We start from the raw sequence: 20,209 nt of genomic DNA, 5'->3' as shown, positions 1-20,209 counted from the left end.
CAAAAAAGTGTTGATCTTCTCCTACCTACTTCAGTCTATCAAAAAATAGGTTAGTTTTCAACCCTGTGACATAGAAGCGATGACAATATTTACTCAAAAATAATAACAAGCAGCACAAACTAGTTTTACTGAAAGGCCTAGTATTACTGATGAAGAGCAAATGAGAGGAGAGAGGAAAAAGAGCATTAATGCCGAATTTTACAGAAAACTTTTGGACTACTTGGAGCGAAGGTGGATCAGCACACGTGATAGAGTTAATAAGAACAGTCGGTGGTAGGAAGGAGGACTCTGGGGCTATGGAAACTAGGCCACTGCTCCAAGCAGCGGAATGACAGAAAACAGAAGAGCTGAGACCGGGCGAGCGGTAATTAAGGGAACCGTACGAGAGCAAAACAACATAAGGAGAAAGCAAGAAACAAACATCATGTAAATCAGCCCCAGACGCACAGAGCCCAAGGGACAGTGGAAGAAAGAAGCCGTAAATGAATATTGAAAGCCCAGTCATCTCATTGAGGTGTATGATTAGGGAGTAATTGCTAGCTACTCATGGATAATATGTAAGCGCTGCCTGAATGAAAAAGTGCTCTGGGATACAGCGCAACACACAACAGTATGTCCTGGGTGTAACCATTTCTGCGGTAATTACCTGGAGCGTGGCTGCGGGCTACTGCGGTCGTGGAATGCGACACAAGGCGTACACCGCGACAAGATTAATTCAAAGATTAGTTCGTAGACTATTTGAAAGAGTGATTGCTAGCAGGAAAATACACACGATGGACAAAAACTTCCTATAGTCATGCTCTGATAAAAACATGAAGCCAGATGAAATAATTATGTAAACAGATGGAATTAGGAGGTGACATTTCCATATTTCAGCTTTATGTGTATGCCCATTCCCATCGACCATGCTGGAGGAAAGGACATCATTATTAGCTAATGAAGTGGAACCTGGGAGCACCCATTTCACACAGGAGATGTCAAGACACCTACCTCATCCGACATCAGAGTGGCGATGGCTCGGCCGATCTCATGATAGGACTTCGCTTTGCCCTTCGGTCCCAGTAAAATGAAGAGAAATCTGACAAACCAAACAGATCGTTCCCATTTAGGATAGCAAAATGGATCGCTTATTACTTAATACAATACCTAGACAGAAATTCAACTTTAAAAAGCTGTGGCCCTTGTTAGAGATCCAGAGGCTGCCAGTGGCCTCCAGCTAACTTGGGAGTAGAGGTTACACCCTGCAGCCCATCATGTTCACTCAGACAAGCAAGACATTACCCAGAGTTTTTCCTCACAAAAAGCCTTAAAAGCAGCCTTGAGACCACGATGGCCAAATGTTATCACAGCCCTACGCAGAAGTCACTACCATCCAGCAACCTAGACTTCATGGAAGGACATTCTTCCAGTGCCCAATACCTGGAAGTCAGCTATGCACGATGGATGCAGCTCCAGTGCAGAGCGGTTGAGAATCCATGCCCTGTGCACCACAGAAAGCCCATCCACCTGCATGGCGATTTATTTGATCGTATGTTACTGGCTCCTGGTAGCTGTTCAATCCTTGTATAAGTTATCTGCGTTAAACGTTTCCCTAGTCCTGTTCCAGTGCCTTTTATGTGACAATAGCAGTGATGTAACTGCTGCTAAACAGCCAGGAGGGGACGGAAGAAGATTGAAGGATTGCTCACTCCGCACAGCTCCGAGGGCAGTGACACACCTGAGCACCCTCTGTGCACAGGACGGACCAAACGGGGCCGGCACAGCGGCAGGCACAGAGGTAAGAGGCTATTAACCATCCACATTGCTCACTGTAAAGTACGTTGCTCCCCCGAGCTATCAGATAGCGCTCCGCGTGCTTATTAATGCTCTGCTGGGGCTGAGATCTCTGCTACGGTTCAGCACCCAGAGCAGCTACCCACATGCGAAGGGAAACCATTAATCTAAAATAGGGCTTTAGCTATATATAATTAAGCCCAGCCTGTACGCCCTGAATTTCTGCTCCGAGTATAAAATACATACCACCAGAGACCTGTAAGCCCATCTGATGGGACATGGAAAACGGATGCTTCTGCGAATAAAATTGTCTAGCAGTTGTGCCAGAATAATGGGAACGCTGGTGAAAGGTGGCTGGGTTTTCCAACCTCTTAATTGACACTCATTAGAAAAAGTTTTAAGTACGGCCTCAAGGTTGGATCTTCAAAGGTACCTAGATCCTCCCGGCCCGGAATGAAAAATGTAAAAAAAAAAAAATATAAAAAAAATTACCACCATTCAAATACTACTTAATTCAGGAAAGACCCCAAGCCTTATCTAGACACTCCCAGTTCCTAAACTAAGTTTCATATGCAAGGCCAAGGTATCAATGCTGAAATGGTAAAAGCCATTACCTCCTGTAGAAATACTCTTACTTTAAAGTTGATTTCCTGCTGTAGACAGGTGCCAGGCTGGCAGCTACTTACTTGCACAGCATCTACGGCCTTGGCTGTAGAAACACAAGTTTCCTATAAATCCCCTGTTCAGATCTGTCCCAGAAAAAAAGATTTGGTTCATGGCTACGGCATGAAAATAGATCTGTCTTCATGCTCACCTCTTCGCCTTGCTGACTGGCTTGTTAAGAAAGCCCTGTTACTTCTGTTGATCGTCTCGCACAATGGCCAACGTTCGGTGGCCTGTGGGATTTCAATGGAGCCCATCATACCGATGGTGCCGTTTCAAGTGTTCAGCCTGAGCTGGACTCTTAACTAGTGACCTTGAGATAAAAGTCTCTCTCTCTCGCACGCACATCAACTCATCCTTGCAATTAGCAACAAAAGAAGTCACGTGGCAGGAGACCAACTTCTCCATTTCACCTAATTTAGCAAAGATTGGGAATTATTGGGGCAATTTTCAGCAAACTCCATGTCAGCATGTGTTTCAAACAGAAACACTAATAGCTGCTCAAAACAACTTTAAAGCTTCCTGAATTAAGCCTTTTTCCAATTACAGCTGTACCTTTCAATCAGTAATGGAAAATAAACACACTATAACCTTTGGAAGGTTGTCTCATCTAAAACCTTTTGCATTACTTCCAGTGTGAATTTGGGTTAGCTTCAACTTCCAGTGATAAATTTCGATTGTCTCTCACAGCTAGCTTGAAGAACCCTCGATAATTAAATTCCTTTAAATATCCTCCCCTATCGATCCAGTCACCCGTAGCCATCTGTCAGTTAGGCTAAGCCATTTGAGGCTTTTCTCCTCTCTTTAGTCACTTTGACAGCTCTTCTGTGAACCTTCTCTGATGTATCAGTGTCTTCCCCAGGGAAATCGTCCAAGAGCTGGCAGTGCAAATATATAGATGAAATAATCTGTGGCTACTCAGAAACTTTATGTGAACCTGCTTTCCTTAGAAAATGAAGTTAGGAGCATTGAGTCAGGGGACAGGACTTCAGGTGTGGACAAGCACGGGAAGCCTTAGGAAACATGGCAGGATGACGGGGAGAGCCGGGATTATTGCCATGGTGGAGGGAAAGGACATGGCACATACTTCTAGGAAACCAGGTTTCAGCGGTTCCAGCACCAATGGAATAATCCGCTACACCCAGGGACGGCCCCAGCCCTTTACCTACAGCATCACCCAGAGAAAACCGGTACTCGGAGCACAGCTCTTCCATCGGCGCTGTCCCTAGAGGGAGAAGCTGACATGGGGCCAAGTTAAAGCACAGACGACCGGATTGCTCTGGGCCATGGAGACACCCTCTTCGTTATTCGTCAACCTTTACTGTTAAGTATACTTTTTCTCAAAAGCTGCTGATAAAATGTGAAACACAACAGGGTTGAGAGGTGTGACACCTCACCAGAAGTACTTTTCCCCTTACAAGCATTGTAATAAGTATTATTTTAGCTTCCTAAATCAAAATATCATGAGGTACTAGGTCAAATGTCTTATAAAGTATAGTATATCCAAACAAGTACTTTCTATTTAAAAAAAATCTAGAGTCCTATTAAAAAAAGGCATCAAGTTAGTAGGACAGGATCCATAAATACGTATTAATTGGCATTACTAACAGTACCATTTCTTAATCAAGTTCTTCATGAGGTTTTCACGTGTTTTACTTAAGGTTCACGCGGAGGTGACTAAGCCATACACGCCCAGGTCATGTCCTCTGCTCTCCTCCTACCTCCTGGAACTTTCCCTGTGTTTCATGAGTTATTGTAAAACAACATTCAAGACAAACTGTTCCTCAGCCAACTCTTAAAACTCTGGGATGCAAATTATCCAAATATATTAATTTAAAAAAAAAGTTTCATAACTTCCGAAGTTGCTGCTCGGCATTCTCCTGATTCTCCAGGGGAACGAGACATTTTCATAACCATCTTCTGAAATAATTACATCAGCTGGCTCTCTTCCAGTGCGTAACAGAAGTACCTGAATGCTCTCGCATTTACTAAAATGTTCTTGAAAATGAGCAGTTTGTGACACTTTCTAAATACTTTGTCCTGACTGATTCAGCTCAGAGTTGCCTTCAGCATGTAGAACAAGACCTTTTAAAGGGCCAGATATTATAAACACACAAACACTAATGTATTTTAGTGGTTTGGACTAGATTATGTTTGCATGCATTTAATATCATTTAGTTATGAATACTTCCACCTAAGAAAGCCCTCACTTCGAGTTGTGACGTACTCCTCCCTCTTCATCTGCTAAGAAGAAAGCAGCACAGAATTCCTCTCTGCTGCACACAACACATGCTGAGTTATCAAACGATCATTTCTGATACTTAACACTGCTAAAGATGCTTCAGCGCAGGGAATGTGAGGTTTCACCTCGTATCACTTAGCCCAAAGTCTCTCTGAAGTAGTAACAAAAGTCAATGTTTCTCCTGAATGCTCTGGGCAACAGCTTACAGACAGGGCTGACAGCCCTCACTCCCAGGATACCTGGTCTTGAACTTTGTGTGACAGCACAGTCAAAGCACTCAAAATCCTTTGCTTCCAAGCTGATAATGAGCCAGAAACTCAGTAATTTATTATTCTGTTTTACCTAAAGCACTATTCCTCCTGTCGTTTTTGCACGCTTTACCCTTCTTAAGCAGATGATGACCACCGACTATGTACGATTCACCTTTTAATCATACGGACTATGCACCAAACCCAGTAAGAATAAATTCATTCTCACAGATGAGCAATTCCAATTTGAACTGGACAAACAAGCCCTGGCCAACGCATTGTAAACCCAGCCAATGCACCTAGATCTAAACGTAGCACCACAGCAATACTGCGTACAAGCCCAGTAACCTAGGGTTATGGACCTAACAACCTGCCACGAGTGAACCAACCCTCTTGGACCTTGGCGGGAGGTGACACCGGAGGCTGCGGGGCAGAACTTCAATCGAGGTCACCCAAGGAGGCAACAAGGCTTTACGTGCTGCGCTTCTGAGAAATTTGGCTAGAAATCTCCATGAAATCACATAGCGAAGAGCACACTTAGGAGGTGGGGAGTGAATACAACACAGACAGGCTCCAAAGTCAGTGCAGCACTAACATTTTGCCATCCATTTGGGACACCCTGCGAGAAATATGTAACGTCTGTGACTATCAAGTTCCCATATGAGGTAAGGGTCGTGGTGAGAACTGTCCCAGGACCAAGCCTTACCATGGTCTCTTTGCAAGCTGACCATCAGTGCAGGAGACAAGGTCATCCCGTGTCCTGTCCTGTCCCCCTGCCCCCGAAATAAAATAATAATTAAAAAAAAAAAAAATTAAAGGAAAAAAAAAAAAAGAGAAAGAGCAACTAAAACAAGATTCAAGTTCCACCTGCTCATCCATGCCTATCTCTCAAATCTGGAGCAAGCCAGAGCAGCAACTCCGTAAGGATTAAAGGCACCTACGCAAAGGAAACTCAGTGAGGTCCTGGAGAAAATGTTTTGATTTTTGATAGGGGTGGGGGGAAGCAGTCCTTCTGTTGTTGGACACCATGTGAGATGCCTGCAAGGCATCCAGCGTTCCCAATAGAGATACACGTTGATGGACTCAAGGGCTGAAAGAACAACCTCTTGATGTACTTTTCCACCAGAATCTGTGGCTTGGACTGCCGATGAAAGGAGCACAACTTGAGACTGCAGTAACGAAAGGAGATGGTGAAGTGTTTGGTCCGTCTTCTATTTCACACAGGTGACCCTTCAAGTTTTGGGCGTACCACCATACCGACATTGCAGGCTTCTCACATGGTATCCAACACAGGAACGCAGACAGCCAAAGGTAGTCCTTTGCTGCCAGAGCTCTGATTTCCCAGAGCAAGTCCTTCTGCTGGAAAGGCTGCTAAAGGACACAGCCCTGAAAACCATTTCAATGCTGTAATTAATGAACAAGACACACACTTCATCCTCACCTACGAAGAAGAAAAGATGCCTTTGCAGTTAAAAGCTTAAGTTAGGAGGCAAGGGAGGAGAATCTGACTCCTGGTTCTGCCACATGCTTCCTAAGTGACCTTTGGGCAAGTTACTTCATCTCATTCGAGACTTGTAGACACAGGCAATTTCCCAGCACTACATATTAGACTGTGCAAGTCTGTACGGCTTATCTCCAAAAAAATCTTTCCCTTGCTCATTCTTCATCTTTTTTCTCCATCAACGTTACATTAATGTAGTAGACCTGAACACGTAATTGCACATTTCTTTGATGAAAATAAAAAGCTGCCTCTATTGCGTTGTCCAGAGGAGAAGCCATACCCAAGCCACGGTGCAAGCACAGTAGCTAAGTGCTTGCCAAAATGAGGAGTTCATAGCACTGTGGAATTAAATTCAACATGAGAAAACCAAAGTCCTTAAAGGTTTTTTCAATCTGATCGGTAAAAAGAAAACTCAACACAGTGAAAGGCTGGGATCTCTCTATACCAATTTCAGATCCCCGATTTTGATTACTAGGGCTGTATGAAAACACCCTGCTGAGAAACTTTTCCTGGAGAGTTCATCAGATCTTGCTGGTTTCTTTTAAGCAAAAATTTACTTTTAGGTAAAGGAAATACTTAAAATATTAAGGAAGTGTGAAGGAAAAAATATATAGAAAATTTATGTATCCAAAGAAGAGTCATTTCTACACAGGAAATCTTATTTCTACAAAGCATCCAAAATTCTGTAACTTACAAGAAAAATTTAAGCCAAAGAATGCGTGGAGGAAGAAAAAAAAAATATCAGCAGAAATAAGTAACCCATTTAACTGGAAGTCTGCATGTTGAATACTGTCTACCTTATGCACACAATAATCCTTTTTCTTTCTACAGTACTCGGTCAACATGAACAAACCAAAACAGGGCAGGGACTGTAGATATCCTGAGCCTTTCACCTCTGCAGGGCCTGGTGTCATATTTGCTTCTACGTCACAAGATTGTGGCGATGTCTTACACGTCCAGCTAACCGATGCGGCCGATAGACTGATTCTCAGCTTGTCTAATGAAAGCTATCGTTGCCCTCTCCCTGCAAACCCTGCCCGGTTAGTGCTTTGAAAAGCAAAACATCAAGATGGCTTCATGCCTTTCTGCAAGCTGTGTGACACCTTGTAATGGCTGGGAACGCTTTCTCTCTTCTCCCCTTCTTCCAGCTCCTCGGGAGGGCTTTCCCCATCCCTCTGCCACTGATCCAACAAGCCCTGTGACCGTCACCTCTTTAGAGCAAGGCACTTCGCTGGCTCCCGGGATGTATTCGGTATATCTGTAGTTGCTAGAGAGCACGAGATTTTTATCTAACACAGCACAGCAGAAACACGAACTGGATTGCTGTGCAAAGGCACCTCCAGCAGCGTATGTCACTGCGGGAACAGACGGCCATGCAAAGGCCACCTCCCCTCTGCCTTACAGACCAGCACGCCCACAAGTCTGTGCCGAAACCTGGGTGTTTAACCCCCCGCCCGCCCCACAAAAAAACCAACCTGCTGCTTTCTAAAGAGAGAGACCGATGCAGGTCACACTGCGGTTACTCGGTTGACCTGGGTCACCATACTCCTGCAGCAACCCACAGTGCTGAAACGTTAGCTCATGTTTATTTAGAAACCTCAGGCGGTTTTGCGCTGCCTAGCTTTGATGGCATGGTTTTGACAATTTTACCAGGAAGTTGATAATTTAACAAAAGAGAAGGAGAAGCCCCGAGGGAGAGAAGGGGGGGGCACGCCAAAGGCTCCAGCTCCAGCATCTTGCCGAGTCTGCGGGCTGTTAACTGCACGTCCACAACAGGAACGCCCGTCGTGCGAGATGGCCGAGACTCAGCGCTGACCGAGGAGATGCTCCATCATAGCTCGTCTGGGCCCTGATGGGATTTCCTTGATTGAATTTCACAGGATGCAGCCATTGCAAATGGCTCTTCATCACTCAAGAGAGCCATCTAACGAGCCTCACTGCTTTGATTAGGGCTAGCATTTGGTTCGGAGGACAGCAAATGGATAATACTATTTCCTGGAAAAAATGTTGGCATGGAAGGACATGTTGTCTCGATTAATGCTATTGAGTAATGAGGTCGTCCAGCAATCCTAGATCTAACTTCCTGGCTCCCACTACCAAAACAAACAATGCCTAATTTTACATCTGCTGAAAAGCATTCGGAGATGTCCTTAAAAAAAAAGAATAAGCGGGACTAGACTTCGAAGCTGAAATACTGAAGTATACCGAGCTCAGTAATGCTGAGGAACAAAGAATAACCTTTTATAAAATTAAGCTGCTTTTATATCCCCATACTCCTACCAGAATACCCAGTGCGCGCCAACAGTTGTTGACATGGTTATTGTAAGGATCCACATAATGAAACGCCAAGAAATACCAACACTGCTGCATTACTAGACGGCAATTAAACAAATAGCAAAACTAGATCATCTTTTTCCTTTGTTTTGTACGTGGAAATAAGGTACAGATTATAATAACCATATAACTTGCATTCCATACAATGGCTGTGATTCATTCCAGTATTAGTAATGCACGAGCCATGGGCTTTTGTCGTGGTACTGTGTCTCTTCTTACAAAATACTACTCGATATAGCCTCAAACCCTCTAGGTATTATTCAAATCACAACTTTCACTCTGTATTGAAAGCCCTTGAAACCGCTGACATAAAACATGTATTTGCACATTAGTGATGTGAAAGGTGCAATCTGAACGCCGTCATTACAAGCGAAATGCAAAGTAAACCCTCTGCAAGCCGATACCAGAAGCGCGCCAGAGCCCAGGTGCGCAGCAGTGCTGAGGAGCAAGGCGCCGCAGGGACCGGCGCGGAGCTGAGCGGGGACGCTGCAAACCAGGGGCAGGCCGTCCGCCTGCAGCCCCTCTTGTCCTTCTCACCGCAACTCTGCTGCGCTCCGTTCTCAGTGCGCTTCGTTACCTTTTAACACTAATAATTTTTACAGTTCTTACCTCGGTGAGGCGTTTGTGTATATATAAAGCAAAGATATACTACTACATAATGCTCACATAGAGCAGGTGTTCTGGACATCTACGCTGATAATTTTCCCTACTATGTTACATGATAAACAATACACAATTGTATAACTAAGGATAATATTGCTATTCAAGAATTCAAGGAGGAATTTAGCTTTGCTATTCTGGTAGATATATACACTGACTGCACAGACAGTTACGCATATCCAAGCAGTGAATTCAAATATTTAAGAACCTAAGATATATTTATATTTCTGAGACTCAGATTAATTTGCAACATGAGTCACAATAAATAAAATATTTATATGACATTTTTCTCTGAACCATTATGCATTACAAAGCAACATACAGTGTGACCACCCCTGACAGAACTGTATGCCCCAGTTTACCAGACTATTTTTTTTTTTTTTTCGCCCCAGCAGGGCCAGATTTGCATCCTTCATCTAATGTCCGTTTTTAAGAGGAAAAATATGTACTGCAAAAACATGCAGAGGGAATCTGAGCTATGTACAGTGTGTGTTGGGGGGAATCCTAAGGGGCAGGAAAAAAGCCCCGGCAGTTAAATTTCACGTTGATAGTGCCCTTTACTGCTAAGTTGTTAAGTTAGTGTGTAATGTTTGTGTATTTTACAGCTTATAACCAAATTCAGGACCTGAAAATTATTAAGCAGCTACAGTGAGTTTTGTTACTTTAAACCAATAATCCTGACCGTTACACACATCGCATGATGGAAAGCCGCGGAGAATGTCTTCTTCCGGCCTGGTGTTTTTATTTTAAGAGGTTGAAATGCAGTTTCCAGTTCTTGTCCCCTGCCTGGGGGTGAATTCTCTTACCGGGTAGGTACGGGGACTTCAGTCAGAGCACCCAACATGACCGCCTGCTGCAGCCGGACGAAGGCAATGAAAGGACTCTCCAGGAAGTCTACCTCCCCCACCAGCACATTGGAGGCCTCGGCATCACGGGGCAATTTCTTCATGAATTTATTCTTCAGCTGCATCAGCGAAAGAGGAAGGAAAAGAAAATTAAGTCTTGTTAGGCATGCAAACAGGAACGTGCAATAAAATTTACCCAGTTTTCACCCACATTTCCTCCTTGGTCAGAATATATCTTTGGCCAACATGCATCATCCCCACAGAGTCTACTGAGACACAAATGCTAAGAAGATCAGCCCCAGAAGAACAACGCTGATACTGGTGTTGGAGCCAAGGCTATGCTGAGAAAATTCTGTCTCTTGGAGCTGCTGTTTCTGTTTACAGACCTGAGAAGGTATTAATTTGGGGAGAAAAAGGTGTGCAGCACTGAGGAAGATGAGTAGATCCGGGCAGGGTTTCAGGAAGCAGCCCTGCACCACCTCGCTGCCTGGCCATCCGCACGACGGGGAAGGGCAGGCGCTTTTTACGAGTGAAAGTGCAACTCCACGATCTGCGGTCGCAGCTACAGAAATGACTGGCCTGAGGAAAACTAACCCTGCAGGATGGACACCAGGAGCTGGGCACCTGCATTTCGCTGTGTACATGTCTTTTCAAGTTCCAAGTGAAAGACTAAACTTAGCGCAGGCTTTTAGGAGCACATTTACTATGCCTGTGGCTTCTGCCTTAATCTAAAATTTGCTTGAGGTTGCCCGAAGCTGTTGTTCCCATTGCCTGTGCAGGCCAGCACATGAGGAGTCAGTGGCAAAAGCAGCAGGCGTGCTGGTTTTGAAACTACACTAACGGTCTCAATAACTGTCTAGGTGAGAGACTGGCTCGTTGCTGCTTCCCACCATCACCGCCCGAGCCCTCAGCCCTCCCGCAGGCTGCTGGCCTGAAAGGACAGAGCGGGGCATGGCCAAAGGGGGACAGAGGAATACGTGCCACCATTAGAGACCTTCTGTCCAAGAAAAAATCCCTTCTCAATCCTTCTGCAGAATGATGCTGGGTGGCTACTACATCCCTCACCTCCCAGAGATCTGAAGGAAGAGAAAGCTTTGGGAAGAAGTGAAGTGAGAAGGGGCATCCATGAAGAAGAGAGAAATCAGGGAGGGTTTCTGAGGAAAATAAAAGCACCAAGCCTGGACGGAGAAGCCAAGGTGGGAGTGGGGGGAGATGAGGAAGAGGGTGGTTGTGAGTGGCACACCCGGCCTCTGCGTGGGTCCTGAGCCAGGAAGGGTTGGGTGGCACAGGGAACCCCCTCCAGACGCTCACGGTGGGGGCTCTGTGTTAACTGTTCCCCTCCTGACGAGGCTCCTAGCACTCTGCTAGCCCAGGTATGAATACCAAGCAAGGGGGTGGGGGTGTGTGTATTTCTCTCTCTCACCCAACTATTTATTTGAAGTACAATCATATCTACCCTTAATGAATTTCCGCAATTTGTACAACAGCAACACAAGTATGCATGTGGAAGTTGAGGGTAAGGGCACTTTTTAAAAAAGGATCAATAAGCAGGCAGGTAGCAGTAATCGCCTGCCTTCAACCTTTACTCTGATAGCAGACAGAAACTCCCGCCTCCACCCCAGCCACGTAACTGAAATACATGTAAAACCCCACCACCGAAAGGCAGATAACCAGGTTGCTAGTCACTGTGTAGCTAAAAGACCTCTCATGTTTCCACCATCAATTAAACATCCATTGCTTTATAATCAAGTTACTGCAGCCGATGTTTCACCCTGCCACAGCAACTCCTAACTCGATCCCAACTCTGTCCTCTATGCCGTAATACCTTTTATCACAGAAATTTTAAGAACCTCACAGAGAAGTTGCAGTAAACGAACTGCTCCTGTCTGGCATACATACATATACACCACTCTGTCTGATCTGTTGAAAAATCAGTGGCAAAGAAATCCACTTCAGCAGAGCTGCCTAAAATCCACAGCAGCTCACAACACAGTCTGGCTCTACAAGCTCTCAGAAGCCCCAAAGCACACACTGACTGATGGTTTTAATACTTATGAACTAGCCTACCATAAATGCACAAGAAAAAATAAGGTGTATTGTAATTCCCCCCCCGGAATCTTTGTAACTTTAAATTGATGCTGCCAATTGTTCACCACTTGATAACGTATCCCTTGGAAGAACAAGCAAATGACAAAACACTCGGACGCACGAGTTTTAGGGACGCACTCAGCAAAACCTGTCCAGGAAATCTGGTGCTCGTTAATGGAGAGCTGCTCTGTAACAAGACTTCACTGAGCCAGGGATCGCCTGTGGGGTGACAAAGCACTTAAGCGTCCTCCCTAAATGAGTACAGCATCGGCTGCTGCGGACGTGCACCCGAGTGGGGGCAAGGCTGCTGTCAGGAGGAGAAGAAAGGTGAGATGCCCAGTGGCGGAGGAGGATGCTGCTTCCCCAGCCCTCCTTTTCTAGGCAGCATGTTGGGGGTTCTCCCCCCATGCACCTCTAAGAGACTCAAAATCACCCCCTCTGCCAGGCCACCAAAGCAAGACTCATCAAAACAACCTTCGCCACGCTCACGGGAAGCTTTTCTCTCATGACCAGTCTGTCCTCTGATTTTCCTGAGAGTCGTGTTTGAAAGCAAAGAAAGAACAAACACTTAGAAACCTGCTGATGCTTTGAAACAGGGTTTTGGGGTTTTTCCCCCTTAACTATTGGGCTAAGATACAATTTGAGAGCAGCAGCAAAGCCCCGTGTGCCGCTGAGCTGTGCGTGGCGCAGGGATAAAAGCGTAAAGATGTCTAACTCTTCTGTGGAAGAGGCAGAAAGACCACCTGGGAAGATGAACCAAACCAGCTGGCAGGCGTGCTCTGATCAGCTGTTTATCCCCAAAGGCTCAGGTTACCCTTTCTAAAGGATGGTGAGGGAGCGTATTGAATACAAGATCAAAATTGTTGTCAGAAAAGGACAGATTCTTCTGAAGTGCACCCAGGTAAATAGAGACAACAGTATATGAAGAACTCACGCATTTCAGCAAATGTTTTGTAGCAAAAGAAATTCAATCAAGACACCAGAATTTCTTTCTGATCGCTCTAGTCATCTGATTTTCTTACTCACCCAGGTTATTTCAACACGTCCTTCCCGGGATGCCCTTCTAGCCTTATTCTTTCTTTGTACTCTTATGATCTTTGACTGCTCCTTTCTCCTCAGTAACATGAGCCTGAGTTGTTATCTGAGCTTTTTTGCGGGTGGTGGTGCTTTTTCCTGGTGTTCTTTCACTCTCTTCCTACATCTTTGCCTTTTTCTTCATTAACAGTGACAACAGCTGTGCCAGAAACATGACAAAGGGAGCTGGTGAAGCCACCGAGAGCATACACCAGTGCAACTGCACTGCTCATCTTCAAGCTTTCTCATACTTAAGATCTAGATTTTAGACTATTTGAAAACCAACAAAACTTGATTTTTTATTTTTAAAAAAGGTGGTATCTCAAAGCAAAACAATGTAGTTATTTACTATATTGTATCATACTAAAAATTAAGCATTTAGTAGAATTTCCTATCAATTTTTGCTGCCTGATGAGTAGGAAAAGCACATGGGAATATACGTATTTTTTCATCATATTTGGAGTTTAACTCTCCATTCACGGCAAGCCCACTGTTAACTGTGGCTCTAAGCACGGCGTATGCATGGCCTCTCCTGCCTTCTCCAACACCATTACACCTGGACTGCAAAATGTTGCAGTCAACATAGTGTCACCTAAGGCAGCCTGCCCCTGCAGAGTGGAAATAAGCATTTGATCTAGAGATAGCTACCCCAGTTCCTGCATCGGGATACGCACGGAGCCATTTTCTGACTTGGAAAGGGAGACCACGCAGGGCAAGCCATTCTGCTCCCTACACCTGGGGTCTTTCTGAGGGCCGTCTGCTCGCTGCACAAGCGACGGGAAAGCCTCAAGTCTGGGAGCAGCACCCGAGGAACCGACGTAAGGTGAATCCACCAGCAAGGAAAGCAGCGTTGGGACTTCAGTCACGATACAAGCAGCGCGTCTAGAAATGGAGCAAAGCATCTGTTGTGTTACTGAACAGTGGGGCTCAAAACTGCAGGAAAGCGAGCTTAGAAGATGACCTACAAAGCTATATTTATTCATTTCCAGCAATCCTTCCCGAGGCACCCAAATGGCACCCGAGGTCCAATTCTGTGTTCATCACCATTAAACCGGAGTACCAGAAGAAATCTACTGACCAGCACCGTTCTCATCAGCCAACTGCCAGGGTTACTCTCATTTATACGTCTTCTCCCAAAGTGTAGCTATAGCTTCACGCTAAAAATAGTTCCTTACAGCCTGAAGGTTATTCTTCTCATCTCTGCACCTATGTACTGTAATTGTACCACAGCAGACGTGAGCAGGCTCACAGGGCTCTGCAACATGCGTCGTCTAGCTAACAAAATATTAACTAAGTCCAACTATGGAGAAATGTCATCAGCTGCTTCTGATTTGATAATGGGAAAACACTGCAGCAGCAGCAGCAGCTGATTTTTAAAAATCAGCCTCTCCCGGCTCTTTTCTGGTATCTTCCTGGCACTTGAAATCTCTTTAGCCGGGCACAGGATTGCCTTTCTGCTAGGTTATTAAATTAGCTCAAACAGGCCTGCTGCACGGCAGGTTGATCTGAGCAGCGCTGCTCTCATCCCCAGCCTTCCCCATCGCACCACCAAAGCTCCTGCAGCTTTGGCCACGCTGGTGGGGGGCACCACTGCCCCCATCTTACACGCACCCCTCTGTCTGGCTTAGCACTCAGGCTGTGTCCTCCTAGCCGGGGAGGGATTTCCGAGTGTCCTCAGATCCGAGACGGCTTTGTTTTTAACTTCAGCAGTGGCAGAATTAATTTGAAGTTGAAGGCTTTTGAAAAATCCTGCCCTTAGTTGGTTCCCAACCTGCGCCCCCCCCCCCCGGGTGATCTTTGGAGATATTCTGTGTTTGTCTGGCTAAGGGTGAATGGCGAGGGAGGATGTACTGCCAGAAACAGCAACGGGGGGTAACACTAAACTGGGCTACGAATCCATAAGGAGCTTTGCCAGGCAACTCAAGGAAGTAGAAAAATGGAAGAAGTCTCGTGAAAAGGCATGAATTATTGATTCAGCAGGAAGAAAACTGCTGGAACAATCCCACTCCTGCACGCTTCAGTCAGGATTATCACCAGAGAAAGTATTAAATAAGCATCGAGGAGCTCTGTGGAGGAAGCCTGGAAAAGTGCTACCAGTTCTTCCATGAAGAGTGTTTTGGAGGAAACTGGAGATAAAAAAAATATCGGGAAGGTGGCAAATCCACAATAAACGTTCAACTCTGCTGACCAGGCTGGTCGCGCGCTTACGCGTGTTGCTGAACAAGCACGGTGCTGTCCCAAACCCAGGTGCCTTTCTGAACCAGAACTGACAAGCAGAATCTCAAGTCCTGCGGCTGACCAGCTCCCGAGGCCGAGGGGACCGGCCCCTTTAGCCTCCCCTCTGCCCAGCACATCACAACAGCATGACTAGTTTTGAAGAGCTATCATTATAGTGGGTTTTTTGCTCCAAATGAGTTTTGCGGCACCACTCGCCACTTTCTTAAATCATTTATCAGACAGGTGATGGGAAGGGTGCAGTCAGCACTTACAGTCCATTTTGAACCATTCCCTGAAGGAGCTTCAGAAAGATTCGAGCCCTCAGCAGCACGCGAGAGCAGGGAAGGAGGGAGGGAAGGAGGGAGGGAGGGAGGCAGGCCACGCAGCTGGAAGCACTATATTCACTTTCCCTGCACTCTGCTAAATTGAGCATCGTTCCAACCCGACCACTAATGTTATGTTAAAGGCCACAGATCTCCAACGCTGTACTTGCAAAAAGGCACAGCAACCTGAAAATCACAATTTCCCTAAACGTATTTTAACACCCTGTTATCACCAGCATCACTTAAGATTTATCGGAAATGAAAGCAATTCCTAAAGTACGCACGGCTTTTATTGCATCTGTTCGTGTGCTCTCAGGCACGTTACTGTGCTGTAGACCTGTCTGCCTTGCCCCCTCACAGATGCTGCCTCCCCTGCAGAGGACACTGCTGCACGGCCCGTGAGGCAGCTCCCAACCGCCGCAGTTTCCAGCCTGAAACGCAGCTGCAAAGGAAAGGCAAGAGGCCAGCTCGCAGGCCTGGGAAGCGGGAAGGAGCAACCGCAGTCACCAGGGCCAAGACAGCGCCCAGGGTAGTTATGTGCCTCTGGACCTGCTGGCAAGATATTAAAAAACAATTTAAGGGACCAAGTCAGCCCGATTTTCCTAAATCACTCAGTGTCAAACATTTTGTAAAGGATGGAAAGCTTCCTCCTTTCTTTTGGGAGCACCTAGCACAACCAAGAGCATAGCTGCCCAATAACCAAGAGCAAGAGAAGATGAAAAAGAGCAGTTGGCTGAACAAACGCATGGCTCCTGCCCGCGACCCCTGGCACACTCTGCAAAGTACTTTGCAGGCTTGTCCAAGGCAAGAGAATACCCAAGGCAAGTGGAAACTCCATTAAATGGGTCATTAGCTGAAGCATCAGAAACACAAAGCTAACCAAAAACCCACGATACAGCACAAAATTATAACTAGAGAAGCCCTTCAGCTAGTCACATTACTGTAATGATGCTCCAGTCTTTGCAGAACAGCCTGCAAGGAACATGTAGGCACCGATCTTTAGAAGAATCTGTTTGCCCTTATGTGTCAGTCATATTTGATCACCCCTAGCCTAAGGGAGAGTTACCAAACAAAAGCCTCCGTCTGCGTGAGCTGGAGTTGAGGTAAAACACACCACCTGTTCAGGAGCAGCCTCCTTTGAAATTGAGGTTACCAGCCCATGAAAGCTTGATACCAATTGCTCTTTGGGGACGGAGTTCTGCAGCGTGCCGTATGGCATCAACAACTACCTCTGCCTTTGCGCAGGAGGCCTCAGCGCACCGAGCGCCGCGATCAATGCCTGCTGACTTTGGCTACTCACCTGAATAGCACTGCTTGGATTTAAATGCTAGCTGCACGGGGGGAGTAGTCCCGATTAATTGAGATGGGACACAGCTAGTCCGTTCACATGCCGTCTTATACCTATTTTACACAACGTAAAGCTTTTGCAGCTAGGCCCCGTTTGAAAAATCAGCCCTAAGTGAAAGGAAGGCTGGGACAAAAGAAAACCTGTTAGTGAAGTGTGAGGCCAGGACTCATTTGAGCTTTTCTGCTATGGGTAGAGCAGCTGCCTTTATGGGGTATCACCACTGTCCTCACCTGAGAGCGCCTGCCGAGTTTGCAGCAGGGAAGCCCCCACATGCTTACAGCAAAAGGAAAAAGAAGAGAAAAATGTTATTCAGGTCTAATGCCGTTACGTAGATACAGTAGATAACTAATAATCCCCATCTTGTCCTTACAGTAACAATATTAATAAAACAAAATCAGAATGAAAGGGCCATCCAGTGACTTCACCTAAGGAAGCTATAAACAGATACTAACTTCATAACCCGCCTTCCTCCAGCCATGCAGGATCTGAAGTGCAAGCTTGAATTCCCCTTCCCATTAGCAGCATTTAGTCGCTATCGTCAGTGGAATTGAGCGACCAAAGCCAACGCCACTGGCATGAGAAACTGAGAATGCTATCTATCTGGCAAATACCAGAAGTATAGTTTCCAGGCTTTTGCTTAAAAGCCCAGGAAGGCGGTTTTGGCAGTCCCGCCCTGGGAAAGCAAAGCTGCCAGGGCTATCCCGTCCAGTGGGGAAAATGTTCCACTCCTTCTTTATGCCCTTCATCATTTCACCAATCTCCCTCCTCTTCCCCAAGCCACATTTTTTCAAGCTGAAGACCCCTAGATTATATTTAGCGCCTCCAGCAGAGAGTCCGTTCCAACCTGCTCTTTTTCACTCTACCACATACCGTTTCTAAGTTCACTATATTCAACAACCTCCAGCACTGCACTGTTAAAAATAGCCAGCGCTTGATGTGGGGACGACAAGGAGGGGAGGAATCCATGTGAAGGTTAGGGTATGATTTGGCTGCAGGCTCCAGCTCCTGCTTAGCTCATGGTGCAGCAAAACTCAAACCCACTAAATGCAGCTCTTCCCCCCCCTCAAGGTACGGCAAAGCCTGAGCATTCAAAATAAACACTGATCATACAGATTACCATCACAAGCCTCAGTGCATACGCGGTGCTTTGTGTAACTTAAGGAAGGCTTAACCGTCCCTGATCACGGGGAAAAGGGATCCAGTTCCCCAAATTCCTGTTACATCAAAGCCAAGGGCAACACGGGGGATCTTCCAGCCTGGCAGGCGGCACCGGGCTGCCCGAGGGCACGAACAAAGGCTCGGGGGGAAGAAACCCCTCCACAGGTACGGGGAGGGGGAAGAAGAGGTGAGGGGCTGCATTATTTAACAGAGGCCATTTAAAAATTCACTCTATCTTCTGTTTACTCTGCGTAGGGGTATGTGTGCTAACCTCATCACAGCATCGTATTTCATCACGGGGTTCCCACACTTCAGCACAGGCACACAGAGCTTTTGTACTTAAGGAAGGTTAATTCCCCCAGGGATTTGAATCTCTCTCTGTTTTTCTGTATCTGTTGACATATACATTTAAGATTACCTTCCCATAAATTATCCCATGAAAGCTTACCTCAAGGGATACGGTCAATGCTCTGTGTTTTGCCTACGCACAGAACTCCATTACCCAGGCATGCTTTAGAGGCGCGCTGCTGATATGCTGCGGGGAGAAACGATGCAAGCAAAACTGCTCTCTGCATCAAGAAAAAAGGCCAAAGTGAATGAAATTCCAGTTAACTAAACTTCCTAGAAACTTTTCCTTTCCTTCAGAAAGGTGGCAGTGATCTGTACTGGAAGACAGTCATTTTCATTTGAGCTCCATGGAGTGAAAGTAGGTCATCCAGGCTGACAGACCTAAAAATTAGGAATGTCTGCTTGTGACTGCAGAGATGAGGGGACGTTCAAACAGGAAAAGCAGCAAATCGCTCCCACCATTAATCACAGGACTTCACTCCAAACAGTGGGATCCCATCAGCGCCCTCCCTGTCCATCGGTCCCCCAGGAAAGGCAGGGGGGTTTCTCTCAACAAGGCCAATTTCTTTTTGAACTTTAGAGCTGGCTTTGGCACAGATTCCCTGTTGATATGGAAACACTGGTTTGAATAAACAGTGCGCACACCACAACAACTAAGAAGGGTTTTGTGCCTCTCTCTGACTGACCATATTCATTCAGAGCCGGTTTTTGTCCCTTACACAAGCCCTTCGAAAGTGGAGATAACGCCAGGTCAGTAAACTCCCCTTGTATCAACATTTATTCATTTTCTGTATGCTATTGCACCAGCTCAGTAATAACAGGTCCCTGATAAAACCATTTTCTTTAAATGTCCCCTTTATTTTAGATCTTGAGCATTAAAGAAGTCCTAGTGATTCAGCCATTCAGAGCTGCCAAGGACATTTTAACAGAGCACAACCAAAGGGTTTCTCACGGGAGGAGGGACAGAAGTGGGAACAGCAGCGGGAACTTCCCCAGCTTCCTATGGTCCACTTGCACTACAGCAACAAAGGGGGTGATTAAGGCTGTACTTGACTCTTCTCAATCACTTTCGTTCACATATAGAGCTGAAAAAAAAAATTTAAACCTTTTCAAATTATTAAGACTACATGAATCAAGAGCTAACTGACAATCCCGGCTCTAACACCATAAATGACAAACTGTCCCCTGGGCATTGCAAAGAGGATTAAAACCTTGTCCTCCCCAAAAGGTTGCTCAAACGGAGAAGGGATGCGGCTGCAGGCACGGTGCGGTTTGACATGTCTTGCATGGGACAGGCAGAGTGAAACTCCAAGGTACGCTGCCAAAGGAGAGCTCAGCCCAAACACGGCTTAAGCAATACCAAGCATAAGCAGGGCCACTAATATTT

The 20,209-nt window shown here is 45.9% G+C and overlaps 1 protein-coding gene across 5 annotated transcripts in view; it reads right to left on the bottom strand.

The window, feature by feature from the left end:
- SLC4A4 (solute carrier family 4 member 4) overlaps window positions 1-20,209 on the bottom strand; it is a 230,496-nt gene that overhangs the window by 46,705 nt on the left and 163,582 nt on the right. For all 5 annotated transcript variants that reach the window (XM_076337456.1, XM_076337459.1, XM_076337457.1 and 2 more), the window contains 2 exons: window positions 10,228-10,385; window positions 991-1,078 (listed from right to left, as the gene is read on the bottom strand). In XM_076337456.1, the coding sequence (XP_076193571.1) occupies window positions 991-1,078; window positions 10,228-10,385 (246 nt within the window). The remainder of the gene's footprint in view (window positions 1-990; window positions 1,079-10,227; window positions 10,386-20,209) is intronic.

The sequence above is a fragment of the Aptenodytes patagonicus genome, chromosome 4 (genome assembly GCF_965638725.1).
Source record: "Aptenodytes patagonicus chromosome 4, bAptPat1.pri.cur, whole genome shotgun sequence".
Lineage (NCBI taxonomy): Eukaryota > Metazoa > Chordata > Aves > Sphenisciformes > Spheniscidae > Aptenodytes > Aptenodytes patagonicus.
This window is presented reverse-complemented; position numbering and strand designations above follow the sequence as displayed.